The 14444-nt window shown below is 43.3% G+C and overlaps 1 protein-coding gene across 1 annotated transcript in view; it reads left to right on the top strand.

Moving 5' to 3' along the window:
* Positions 1-14444, top strand: part of LOC129694497 (uncharacterized) — a 20874-nt gene continuing 6430 nt past the window's right edge. Inside the window, exons 1-3 of the mRNA XM_055631212.1 lie at positions 1-938; positions 7156-7365; positions 12399-13208. Coding sequence (XP_055487187.1) covers positions 882-938; positions 7156-7365; positions 12399-13208 — 1077 coding nt within the window. The 5' untranslated portion in view covers positions 1-881. The remainder of the gene's footprint in view (positions 939-7155; positions 7366-12398; positions 13209-14444) is intronic.

Raw genomic sequence — 14444 nt, forward strand, 5'->3', positions numbered from 1 at the left:
TATTTTGGGTCGAGACCCTTCTTCAGACTGACTCAGACTGACTCAGACTAGAGATATGGTAAGATGTGAAAATGACATATTAAAGCTGACGATGATCAAGGAAATGTAGAATGGGTCATTGTTAGCTGAGGGGAAGGTGACAAGGAGGCAGACAATCAGTAAAATTAATCAGGAGAACAGTGAACGACTTGGAGAACTAGGATGGGGGAAGGACAGAGAGAGAGGGAAAGCAGGGGTTTCTTGAAGTTAGAGAAATCAATATTCATACTGCTGGTGTAGGGGCACCAAACGTGGTCAGGAAAAGGCCAGACGATCTGTTTGAATTTGTCACAAACAAAACTGCATTTTGCAAAATCGATTATAGATTGATGTCCAATATTGGACTGATTCAAAATCAGACATCAGAAAATGGGACATTTCTGGAAGTCTGGCTGGTCCTGGTTTACCGGGTTTTGCCTGTTCACTTTGCTCTAATTCAAAGTTGGTCGTGTGTCGTGAGTTGACCTGACCTGACACCAAATGTTTGACCTTACTTCGGAAACAGAAAGCAGAAAGAATATTTGACAAGCACAAAAAAAAGAGTCTGTTTCCAAACTTTAGAATGACACTGTCCAATTTCAACTTAATGTGAACTGGAGCATGCTCTCAATCGCAAAGCTGCTAAACTTTGGACGTCAGAGCAAAATGCTACCTTGCTCCATTTTTATAGTCGCCGTTAAAATTGATGAAAAATAAGACAAACATTTTTATAAATGCAATGACTGCCGTGACTATTGTGAAACAAGACAGAGTGTTATGTGAAACACCTTTAATGCTGAGAATGCAAAACATTAGTTTTATTTCTGTTTTTATTCTTAGATAGTGATGCAGAAGGATCCTTAATGAAGGATAAGAACTTGAGCCTAGATAAGAGGTCTAGTGACAGCACAGGAGATGAGGTCAGTATTTATACTCCACTTATTACAAAAAGAATTGCATATAGGAGTACGTCAATTAAAGGGAGATTGCAAAATTAAATTAACTTTTACCAATATCCAATCAGAGCTCATTGGGAATAGCGTTCCAGATTTCAATATATGTATCGACTTCATTGATAAACAGCACTTCAATAACTTGATGGTAGCCCACTGATTTACCAGGTGATAGCTCATGGCAGAACCTAATGGAATTATGTGGATATATGATAAGTGTAAATGTTTGGATTAGATTGGACTTTATTGTCATTCTGAACGAAATTACGTTGCCTGCAGTCATACATATAATAATAAATAACAAAACATACATTAAACACAAATTAACATCCACCACAGTGAGTTCACCAGGCACCTCCTCACTGTGATGGAGGCAAAAGTCTTAAAGTCTCTGTCTCTTCCCTCCTTGTTCTCCGTCTGCGCTGAGGCGATCCAGGCTTCCGTTGTTGTGATCCCGCCGGATGATGGTAAGTAAGTCCCGTGGCTCAACTGAGCTCCGCGAACGGGCCGGTTCAAGCTCCGTGACCCGGGGCGGTCGAAGCTGCCGCCCTCCAGTCCAGCGGACGCAGCTGTAGTTGCGGGAGCTCTGGAAAAACAGGTCACCAACCTGTGACCAGCGAGCTCCCGACGATGTCGTCCACTGGCCCTCGGCTGAGCCCCGAATTCAGGTCGCTGTCGCCGGAACGCCAGAACGCCGCCTCAGCCCCGAAGCCCGAAGCGCCGAATCCGGGCCACCGACGCCGGAATGCCGCCTCAGCTCCGAATTCAGCCAGCCTCGCGTTGGTAAGTCCTGGCTGGCTCTGCCTCCGGAGCCTCGAGGTCGGTCGCAGGCTGGAGGCCGCCAGCTCCGCCATTAGGCCTCAGCGCAGATGGAGGCAGAGAAGGGGGATACGACAAGAAGAGTCTCATTCCCCCGAAGGAAGAGACAAAAAAACATGTTTCATCCCCCCCCCCCCCCACACACACACACATATACACAACCCAATAAACTAAAATTGAAGTAAAACAAGACAAAAGAAAACAACAAAAAAAGTAAAAACAGACGGACTGCAGGCGAGCCGCAGCTGTCAACAGCGCCGCCACTTCCGGAAAAATGTACTTTTTCTGGAAGCATAATGAATCATAATTTCATAAAAGATATTCAGTCTTGTTTCAATCAGAGTTGGGGGAGAATCCACCATTCCCTACCATTGAGTTGTGTGCACTCCCGACAAAGTTCTATTCAACTGCACCCACCCCTCAACCCCCTCCCCAGAAGCCCTATGTTTTGTGTGTGTGGACATTTAGATTTGGCCAAGCAATGTGCACGAAGTCGGAGACATAACTAGGAGAATGGCAGCAAATGACTGGACACTTTGGATTTAAATAAACTAGAATCTGGAAATCGGCTAACAGCCCTGTGGGCATAAAAAGAGTTAATCTTTAAGGTGACTTTGTTTCAGAATAGAAGATTTATAGGTAAATATTGTGACAGGGAAAGGTGAGTAGTTTAGAGATACAGGACTGAAACAGGCCCTTCGGCCCACCGGGTCCGCGCTGACCAACAACCCCAGCATATTCACACTCTCCTCCACCCACTAGGGACAGTTTTTACATTTACCAAGCCAATTAGCCTACAAACCTGTACGTCTTTGGAGTGTGGCAGGAAACCCATGCAGGTCACGGGGAGAACGTACAAAGTCCGTACAGACAGCACCCGTAGTCGGGATCGAACCCGGGTCTCCGGCACTGCATTCACTGTAAGGCAGCAATTCTACCGCTGCGCCACCAGAAAATAATGCAGAACAGTCTGTAATAAATTAGAAAATGCAGTAAATCTTTAGCAGCTCCATTGGCGTCTGTGCAGAGAAAAAGCGTTAATACTTTGATTAAATCTGACAAAAGTTTATCAACCACAAGCATTAATGTGACTGTCCTTCTACGAATGCCGCCTGATATGGTGAGCATTTCCAACGTTTTCTGTTTTTATCTTAATCAGATCAGAATCATACTTTATTCGCCAAGTATGTTTTGCAACATACGAGGAATTTCATTGGCCAGGTCAGTCATACAATTAAAAGTAACAGATTACTCAAAAACACATGTTACCATGAACATCCACCGCAGTGACTCCTACACATTCACTATGATGGAAGGCAGAATAAAGTTCAATTCCTTCCCTTAGTTCTTCCTCGGTCGTGGGCCTCGAGGCCCGTTGACGGAACGATCTTGACTCCCGGAGCCGACTATGATTTACCCTCCGCGTCGAGGCGATCGGCTCCTACATCACGGGGGATGTCAGCTCCCCCGTGCTGGACGATCGAACCTCGCGTCGGGGCTGGTCGAACCTTCCGCAACATTGGAGCTCCCAACTCGGCCTCACCCGAGACTATGAGCCCTTGATGTTGATTCTGTGTTGGTCGCGGTGGGAGCGATCCCAGGCAAGGGATCAGCTCCAATGTTAAGTCCACGCCCCGTGGTGGGGCTCACAGCAGTCCGAGGAGGCATCCAGCTTCATCGATGGTAGGCCACAGAGCCCGGAGAATGTGATCCGAAAATTGATCACATCTCCGGGAAGGTAAGAACCTGAAAAAAAGTTTCCCCCGAATTCCTCCCCCCACATAAAACAAACCGAAGAACATAAAAACAAAAACTTTTAGCAAACTAAAAAATTACAAAAAGAGTGAAAAGATGAACAGACTGCCGGCAGGGCAGCCAGCGCCCCTGGTGGTATTTCAACTTTCTTGCATCTGTGGTGTTTTGCTATTGAAGGGGAAGATCTGTATTGGGATGGGAGATATGATTTAATGACGGCAAGCATATGGTTACATTCTGAACTTTGCATGGTAATTTTTATAGCTATGCAAAATGCATACAACACTTTCCTACAAAGAATCCCATTTTCTCAATTCCATTAAATGTCTTTCCCACTGCAGCAAATGTCAGCTATTCTATATTGCAAAGGGTGTCGATAAGATAAAAATATATTATTTGGAAAGATAACAGCTGAGCATTTAAATTGCTAATTGGGAATTATGACCACTGTGAATTATGTTTGAGAATTACAGACCATGGGATACAGTGCTTGGTATTTTTGTTTTGTCAGCTGTAATCATGCCAGTGGTTTGTATTACAGATCGCAAATGAGTACTTTTGGTTACTTAGTTATTGCCCAAGAGTGTAAGGATGGATTGATTTAAAAACAAGGGGTAAGCCATTTAGAACAGAGATGAGGAAACACTTTTTCACACAGAAAGTTGTGAGTGTGGAATTCTCTGCCTCAGAGGGCGGTGGAGGCCGCTTCTCTGGATACTTTCAAGAGAGGGCTAGATAGGGCTCTTAGAGATAGCGGAGTCAGGGGTTATGGGGAGAAGGCAGGAACAGGATTCCGATTGGGGATGATCAGCCATGATCACATTGAATGGCGGTGCTGGCTCAAAGGGCCGAATGGCCTACAACTGCACTATTGTCTATTGCCTATTGTCTATTGTCTAAAAGTGGTTTAATACTAAACCAACAGGTGCAATGCAATATTTGTTACTTAGGAAGGAACGTCGTCAGAAATAGTTGATAGACCTACCAAGTTAAAATTCCTTTGATGCTGTCAATAAACAAGCTGAGATTTATTGGCATATAATGAACAATATTGACAATACTACTCTTAGTCTGCCTACAGAGATCAATACATCAGCATTTAATTAGAAGACCTGGTGTTATGTAGCTGTTCGTTAACAAGTTTATTCCAATTGTGCAAAGTTATTTTTTGAAAGAAGAGTGAGACAGTCACTTTATTGTTAATTAAGAATGAACTTACAGACAGTTATCAGTAGAGCCAGGATTTTGCCATAAATGCCTTTTCATGACTTTTTTGATGATTTCACCAGGATAATGCCTTTTTCATGATCGAATGCCAAAATCAGTCTTTTTTGCCGTTTTGCTAAAAGGTTGTGCTCTTTTCTCTAGTTGTACCGTGATTACAATGATGTTTTCTATGTTAACACGTTAATATTAATGTTATTCTTAACATGTTAACATAGTATAACTTACAAGAAAACTGCCACCATTGGGGTGAAACCAGGGCGCCACCGTTGGTCATTCATTCGTTCGTGCCGCTACCCGCTGGTTCAGTCTTCTCCAGGATCTACTTAAGAAAGAACTGAAGATGTTGGAAAAATCAAAGGTGGACAAAAAATGCTGAAGAAACTCAGCGGGTGAGGCAGCATCTATGGAGAGAAGGAATAGACGTTGTTTTGGGTCGAGACTCTTCTTCAGACTGATGTGGGGGGGGGGGGCAGAATAAAGAAAGGAAGAGGCGGATACAGTAGGACTAGAAGGAGAGCTGGGAAAGGGGCGTTGGACGAGGGAGAAGACAAGGGCTATCTAAAATTAGAGAAGTCAATGTTGATGACGCTGGGGTGTAGACTACCCAAGCTAAATACCCAAGCTACATTTACTGCTGGCTTCAGTCGCAAATCTGAGTTTTCGAGTAATCTGTGCAAGGCATTCATTGATGCTGGAATTCCACTGTGGAAATTGGAACACAAACCTCTCAGAGTTTTTTAAGAGAAATACGCAGAGGAACATAGACCAAGCGAGTAATCATTATGGAAAAATTATGTTGACAGCAACTTCAACATTGTTGTGCAGAAAATTAGAGATGAAGTTGCATGCAACAAAATATGGATCTCAATAGACGAGACAACCGATGCTGTGGGGGTTATGTTGCCAATGTGGTCATCGGTACACTGGAGGCAGGTGAACCATCAAAGGAGTATTTGTTGACATCAGACGTATTGGAGAAGTCAAACAGCTCAACTATTGCTCAGTTGTTTACATCTTCACTTGCTGTACTTTGGCCAGAAGTTATAAAACACGAGAATGTTCTTCTGTTTGTGACTTCAAGTTTTATTCCCCAAAATGATGCATTTGACATGCTTAGCTCAAGGACTTCAAAGAATTGCCAAGCACATACGTAGCTTCTTTCCAAATGTCGATCGCCTAGTTTCCAATGTAAAAAAACCTTCCTCAATGCACTGTGTTGTTCAAGGAAATGGCACCCGAGATTCCGCTACTTCCTCAGCCCGTTTTGACTAGGTGGGGTACATGGCTCTACTATGCTGCAAATTTTGCAAAGATAAAATAAATCGTCAACTGTTTTGAACAAGAAGAATCTGCTGCAGTCAGGGTCGCCAGTGAAATCATGCAGAAAAAGTTCCTCCACCGCGATCTTGTGTTGATTGCTTCCAATTTTGCAAACTTCCCACAAGCTATCACTTCCCTTGAGAAACGTGGCGAAACATTAGTGAATCTTGCAGGTATTTAACGAAGTAACTGACGATATTAGTAAAGTTCCTGGCGATGTAGGTAAAGACATACACGGAAATGTGAGAGAGTGATTTTAGCTAACAACAATCTTGAAGAAATAGAAAACATAGCTAAAGTTCTCAAAAGTAGTTGCAATGCACAAGATATCAACATGAATATTGAGTCTGTAGCTTATTTCGGGTATGCACCAGTGACCTCAGCTGAGGTAGAAATACATTTTTCCAACTGAAGCATATTCTGTCTGATGGACGGCATAATTTGACACCAGATAATTTGAATAAAATGCTGATAATTATGTGCAACCAGGCAACTTTGGTCATTTAATGTCATATATCTTTATATTATCATTTTAAACCATATTTTAGTGGTGGAAATAAATGCCTTGTTATGCCTTTTTTTGTGCCTATCCGTTTTGTAATTTTATTATGCCTTTTTGCCTGCCTATTTCAGTTTTTTAGTGCCTAAACATCCTGGCTCTAGTTATGAGCTTGTAACCCTGTGAGGACAGGATCAGTTCAATAAGAAGAGATTAAAAAAAATTATGTGAACCCATGCATTAAAAGGGACCATTATTAATGGGCATTGTAACTTCAAGTTTCACTGAAGCAACTCTCTGGAATTATAAAATAAGACAGAAAATATTAGCAATACTTGGACAGCATCTGAAGAGAGAAAGTCCGTCTTTCAGGTCATTGTCGCTTCATGAGATATCTTCTGATTGAAGGACCTCATGCTGTGACCTGAACTGTGTTTTTCTCTCTCCACAGATGCCGCCTGACCCACTGAATATTTTCAGAACCAATGGTATTTTGCCTCTGGAATTACATGAAGCTGGCAGAGTGGTTCCAATCATTTAAATAAAACTTGATTTCCCTTTTAGATGATCAACATCCCCAAAAAAGACAAGCTGAAGAAGGAACAATGGGAAGATGATGCACAAGTCACTGAAAGTTCACAGATACAACAGCAACATGATGTCGTGGAAAAACAGTTTGACCATGTTAAAGCTTTACTGCAGGCAAATCAATTATTGACAGAAGGGCTTCGAACAAAATTGCTTCAGATATGGTGCAATGTACGTAAAAATCAAGTAAGAGAATCATTCACATTTTTCTATTCCCTTAATCCCCATTTATCAAAGCAATTTTGCAAAAAAAGAACCAAAAGGCAACATTTGGTTTGTAAATCTCTCTTCTACGATGAAATGCCATGCCACCGTATGTTTTGTTGCAGTATGAAATATAAATGTATCCAATTTCTTATGATATACGTGTGCATAGAAAATGGGAATTTACTGTAGCTCAAACAGTTTATGCTTGTTTTTATGTCCCTTACAATCCTCTTCTGCTGCGGTATCTTACCATATCCATCTTTTCACCATATTTTCACGACTATCTTCCATCCGGCACTCAAATACACCTGGACCATTTCCGACTTTTCCTTACCATTTCTAGACCGCACTATCTCCATCGCAGGTGATCGACTACTGACCCGCATCTACTATAAACCCAATGACTCCCATGGCTTTCTGGACTACGCTTCTTCCCACCCTGCCCCCTGTAAGGACTCCATCCAGGACTTTCATATGAAGAGAGAATGGATAGACTCGGCTTGTACTCGCTAAAATTTAGAAGATTGAGGCGGGATCTTATAGAAACTTACAAAATTCTTAAGGGGTTTGACAGGCTCGATGCAGGAAGATTGTTCCCGATGTTGGGGAAGTCCAGAACAAGGGGTCACAGTTTGAGGATAAGGGGGAAATCTTTTAGGACCGAGATGAGACTTTTGTTTCACACAGAGAGTGGTGAATCTGTGGAATTCTCTGCCACAGAGGGTGGTTGAGGCCGGTTCATTGGCTATATTTAAGAGGGAGTTAGATGTGGCTCTTGTGGCTAAAGGGATCAAGGGGTATGGAGAGAAGGCAGGTACAGGATACTGAGTTGGATGATCAGCCATGATCATATTGAATGGTGGTGTAGGCTCGAAGGGCCGAATGGCCTACTCCTGCACCTATTTTCTATGTTTTTATCCCCTACTCCCAATTCCTCCATCTACGCCGGATCTGCACCCAGGATGAGGTGTTCCAAACCAGGGCATCGGAGATGTCCTCATTCTTCAGGGAACGGGGGTTCCTCTCTTCTACTATAGATGAGGCTCTCACCAGGGACTCTTCTATACCCCGTAACTCTGCTCTCACTCCCCATTCCCCCCACTCGTAACAAGGGCAGAGTCCCCCATGTCCTCACCTTCCACCCTACCTGCCGTCACATACAACAAATAATCCTCCAACATTTTCGCCACCTCCAACGGGATCCCACCACCGGCCACATCTTCCCATCTTCTCCCATGTCTGCTTTCCATGGAGACCGCTCCCTCCGTAACTCCCTGGTCAATTCGTCCCTTCCCACCCAAACCACCCCCTCCCCTGGCACTTCCTCTTGCAACCACAAGAAATGCTACACTTGTCTCTTTACCTCCCCCCTTGACTCCATTCAAGGACCCAAGCAGTCTTTCCAGGTGCGGCAGAGGTTCACCTGCACCTCATCTATTGCATCTGTTGCTCTAGTTGTCAGTTGCTCTACATCGGTGAGACCAAGCGCAGGCTTGGCGATCGCTTTGCCCAACAACTCCACTAACCAACCTGATCTGCCGGTGGCTCAGCACTTCAACTCCCCCTCCCATTCCGAATCCAACCTTTCGGTCCTGATCCTCCTCCATGGCCAGAGTGAGGCCCACCGTAAATTGGAGGAGCAGCACCTCATATTTCATTTGAGCAATTTGCACCCCAGTGGTATGAACATTGACTTCTCCAATTTCAGGCAGTCCTTGCTTTCTCCCTGATGCCCCTCCCCTTCCCAGCTCTCCCACAGCCCACTGTCTCTGCCTCTTCCTTTCTTCTTCCCACCCCCCCCCCCCCCCCACATCAGTCTGAAGAAGGGTCTCGACCCGAAACGTTGCCTATTTCCTTCGCTCCATAGATGCTGAGTTTCTACCGCATTTTTGTCCACCACCATATCCATCTATGCTTTCCTCTCGCAACTATAGTCTCCTGAGACAGGTATAAATGCTGTTTGCCTCAACCATTCTTTATGGAATGAACGTAGAATACTCTGCTCTATAAGTAATACATTTTCCTGAATTCCTCAAGGATTATTAGTAAGTGTATTAACTTTGGACTTCCCCTAAAATGGGAGATTATCATTAAATGGTAAAACAATAAAAGTATTCCACAGGCTTCAGTTTTATACATTGGAAAAAGTGGTCAGAAATTTGAAAACTAAAATCTAGTGTGATCCTGTATTTAAAGGTAATGCAAGATACTTCCTCATCAATGATTCAAAACTGATGCATTACTGATGTTGTAAATTCAAAATAAAAAAATAAGTTTAAAATAATACCCATTAGTGCAGGCAGATCTGTGGAGAGAAAATGAACGACAATGATCTGAAGATGAGACATCAGCCTGAAGCCTTGGCTCAGTTTATGTCTGCATGGATGCTGCATGGATTCTTGGGTATTTCCGATTGTCTGGTTAGATTGCTCTCTTGAAGCTTAGTTAGTTTTCTAAACTAAGAATCCTTGAGGCAGGATCTCAAGATCATGATCTTAGCGCAGAGGAAATTTGCTTTGATGATACTACATCTGTTGGTCTATAGTTCTGAAAAGGTTAATACAGGTGTCAGGGGTTATAAGGAGAAGGCATCAGAATAGTTAAGAGGGAAAGATAGTTCAGCTATAATTGGATGGCGGAGTTGACTTGATTTGCCGAATAACGTAATTCTGCTCCTATTACCTATGAACTTATGAGATGGTGGAACTAGACCCACCCTATATCAGAACAAAAAAAGATCAAGATTGTGGATAAAAGTATTCATGAGAAAGGACTTCATTTGTCCAGTTCCTAATGCAAATGACAAAAAAACTTTCTTCACTTGACTCTTGAACACCACTGAAAAGTTAGGGAAACTGTTTCTAAAGAATTATTTTAGAGAATAAGATGAAAGATCGTGCATTCTGGGAAGGAAGTGCATCCGTGGATAACAATGGAAATCAGGGATAGTATCAAAACAAAAGATGAAGCGTACAAATTAGCCAGAAAAAGCAGCCTACCAGAGGACTGGGAGAAATTCAGAGTCCAGCAGAGGAGGACAAAGGGCTTAATTAGGAAAGGGAAAATAGATTATGAAAGAAAACTGTCAGGGAACATAAAAACTGACAGCAAAAGATTTTATAGATATGTGAAGAGAAAGAGACTAGTTAAAACAAATGTAGATCCCTTGCAGTCAGAAACAGGTGAATTGATCATGGGGAACAAGGACATGGCAGACCAATTGAATAACTACTTTGGTTCCGTCTTCTGGAGTTGTTCCTGAGGATTGGAGGGTAGCTAATGTAACCCCACTTTTTAAAAAGGGAGGGAGAGAAAAAACAGGGAATTACAGACCAGTTAGTCTAACATCAGTAGTGGGGAAACTGCTAGAGTCAGTTATTAAAGATGGGATAGCAGCACATTTAGAAAGTGGTGAAATCATTGGACAAAGTCCGCATGGATTTACGAAAGGTAAATCATGTCTGACGAATCTTATAGAATTTTTCGAGGATGTAACTAGTAGAGTGGATAAGGGAGACCCAATGGATGTGTTATATCTGGACTTTCAGAAGGCTTTCGACAAGGTCCCACATAAGAAATTAGTATACAAACTTAAAGCACACGGTATTGGGGGTTCAGTATTGATGTGGATAGAGAACTGGCTGGCAAACCGGAAGCAAAGAGTAGGAGTGAATAGGTCCTTTTCAGAATGGCAGGCAGTGACTAGTGGGGTACCGCAAGGCTCAGTGCTGGGACCCCAGCTATTTACAATATACATTCATGATTTGGACGAGGGAATTGAATGCAACATCTCCAAGTTTGCGGATGACACAAAGCTGGGGGGCAGTGTTAGCTGTGAGGAGGATGCTAGGAGGCTGCAAGGTAACTAGGATAGGCAGGGTGAGTGGGCAAATGCATGGCAGATGCAGTATAATGTGGATAAATGTGAGGTTATCCACTTTGGTGGCAAAAACAGGAAAGTAAACTATTATCTAAATGGTGGCCGATTAGGAAAAGGGGAGATGCAACGAGACCTGGGTGTCATGGTACACCAGTCATTGAAAGTAGGCATGCAGGTGCAGCAGGCAGTGAAGAAATTGAATGGTATGTTAGCATTCATAGCAAAAGGATTTGAGTATAGGAGCAGGGAGGTTCTACTGCATTTGTACAGGGTCTTGGTGAGACCACACCTGGAGTATTGCGTACAGTTTTGGTCTCCTAATCTGAGGAAAGACATTCTTGCAGGGAGTACAGAGAAGGTTCAACCGAGTCTGATTCCTGGGATGTCAGGACTTTCATATGAAGAAAGACTGGATAGACTAAGCTTGTACTCGCTAGAATTTAGAAGATTGAGGGGGGATCTTAGAGAAACGTACAAAATTCTTAAGAGTTGGACAGGCTAGATGCAGGAAGATTGTTCCCGATGTTGGGGAAGTCCAGGACAAGGGGTCACAGCTTAAGGATAATGGGGAAATCCCTTAGGACCGAGATGAGACAAACATTTTTCACACAGAGAGGGGCAAATCTCTGGAACTCTCTGCCGCAGAAGGTAGTTGAGGCCAGTTCATTGGCTATATTTAAGAGGGAGTTAGATGTGGCCCTTGTAGCTAAAGGGTTCAGGCGGTATGGAGAGAAGGCAGGAACAGGATACTGAGTTGGATGATCAGCCATGATCATATTGAATGGCGGTGCAGGCTCGAAGGGCCGAATGGCCGACTCCTGCACCTATTTTCTATGTTTCTATGAAAGGAAATAAGTTTCTCAAGTTATGGGAGCAGAATTAAACCATTCGGCCATCAAGTCTGCTCTGCTATTCAATCATGGCTGACTTATCTTTCCCTTTCAACCCCTTCCCTGCTTTTTCCCCCTAACCGCTGACACCAGTACTAATCAAATAATGGAAATGTATTTAATCAAACAAACATAGTGAAGGAAACTGAATCCATTATAGCAAGTAAAATGAATAAAGGCTAATAATACAACAAGGAGTGAAGGATATGGTTCTAATAGTGTTGATCCCTTTTGGCAAAAAGGCAGGAGAATCTCTGGATGATGAGATGAGTGACGATGGCACAGAGAGCCTTGACGTATTTTCCGGGGAGGAATCATCTGTGGCCAGTGGACGTGTTGGGGATTTATTGAACAAGCAACAAAACAGTGTGATAAAGTTACCCAGGGACAATGGACAGACTGAAGGAGCGAATGGCCACACTGAAATAAGCCACTTAGAGCACAATGTGAATTGCTTCACTGACCATATTCCAATCACACAACTGCAGGTTGGGACTAGGTGCTTAGAAGGAGAAGTGGCAGCTCTAGAAAAGGACTTTGAGCAACACTGTATGGTTCCTAAAGAGCAGATTGCAAGTCCTAAGTATGCTAGTTCCAAAACAGAAACTGTGGACCGAACATCACATAAAGAACAGCTGGTTACTCACTTGGAAAGTACCACGAACAAAATGCAAGAATATAACCAGAAGATCATGCCTGCAAAAGGCACAATCGAAGATACTGCAGAGACGGTGAAGGGTAGGTTGCAAAAAGTTCAGTGGCAGCTGTCAGAAATCGAGGAGGCCAACAGGAATCTTCACTTTCAAATCATAAAACTGAATACCGATTACAGTCAAATCCAGGAATTTCACCAATCTATGACTGGTGACAACAAAACCTCAGCAAACCAGCGTGTTGATTTGCAAGCAAATTACAACAATACAGCAGAAGAGAACGAGCAAATGCTGCAAGTAATAACCAAACTGGAGACGAGAATAGAAGCAACACTTTTAAACTTATCTGAGATCAAAATGGAAAAAAATTGCTTGGAACGGCAATTCAAGTCCTTAAAAGTAAGCAGAGGTTATATTTGTTTATTTAACCTTAATGCATCTTTGTTACAGAATGCTGCACACAAGCACAATGCACCAACCCAAGGGAGAAAAAAACATAATTATCAATAATTACAATGCTTTTTATGCTATATAATGCTTTTGGAAAAATTATATTTATCATAAAGTAGTATTTTTATGTAATAGTATTTTTTCGTTAAGAAAAAAACCCACAAAGTGCTGGAGTAACTCAGCGGGTCAAGCAGCATCTCTGGAGAACATGGATAGGTAAAGTTTTGGGTCGGTACCATTCTTTGCTGATGGATGGCTAATTTATGCAAGAAAAGTCTAAGTAATGGGCCCGGCCCACTTAGGCGATTTTTCAGGCGACTGCCGATGACTATCAAGTTGCCGGCAGTCGCCAGAAAAACTGGCAACTGGAACGGCAACTGTCAGAGTGGAACAAACACACACACAAACACATAGTTTCCTTCACCAGCCCGTTATGCAGGCGGGGGACAGGGCAAGCGGGGGGAGCACTTTCACATGGTGCAAAGCCAATGTCGCGCCGCGATGAACAGGAAGGTTGGCACTGTAACGGCTAAAAGGGCCTGTCCCACTTTCACGACCTAATTCACGACCTCTGCCGAGTTTGCCCTTGACTCATACTCGCAGCATGGTCGTCACGAGGTCGTAGGAGGTCGTAGGTAGATCGTGATGCTCGTCGTAGGTACTCGTGGCATCAAGTAGGTCGGGGCGTTTTTGTAGCCAGATGAAAAATGTCCACGAGTAAAAAAGGTCGTGAATTAGGTCGTGAAAGTGGGACAAGCCCTTTAAGCACTGTGTACGGTAAGTCCTTTAAAATAGGGGAGGGAGAGGGGGGAGAAGGGGAAAGGAGTGGAGACAACTTTTAAGAAGCCAGAGATACACGGCTGTGAAGCTCGGCGGACATTTAACATTACTGGTCGGTTATCCTAGGTTCTGAAAACTACTGCTTACTTTATTTTCCCAATGAGCCAATGAAATTCACCAGTCAGCACCGGCTATAACCTACGAGAACCTTCGAGAACCTTCAACCTCCTGGCAACCCACTAGGACCTCCTGGGGACCCACCTACGGCACGAGAATTCTCGCTACTCTCCATGGCGGCTTCATTCTAGTTGCTGCTCATTTTTCAACGTTGAAAGATTTGCGACGACCATAATGAGGCTGCGACTAGTTCCCAGAATGCGGGAACTCAAGACCATGAAGGCGACT

Source organism: Leucoraja erinacea, unplaced genomic scaffold (genome assembly GCF_028641065.1).
Source record: "Leucoraja erinacea ecotype New England unplaced genomic scaffold, Leri_hhj_1 Leri_692S, whole genome shotgun sequence".
Classification (NCBI taxonomy): Eukaryota; Metazoa; Chordata; class Chondrichthyes; order Rajiformes; family Rajidae; genus Leucoraja; species Leucoraja erinaceus.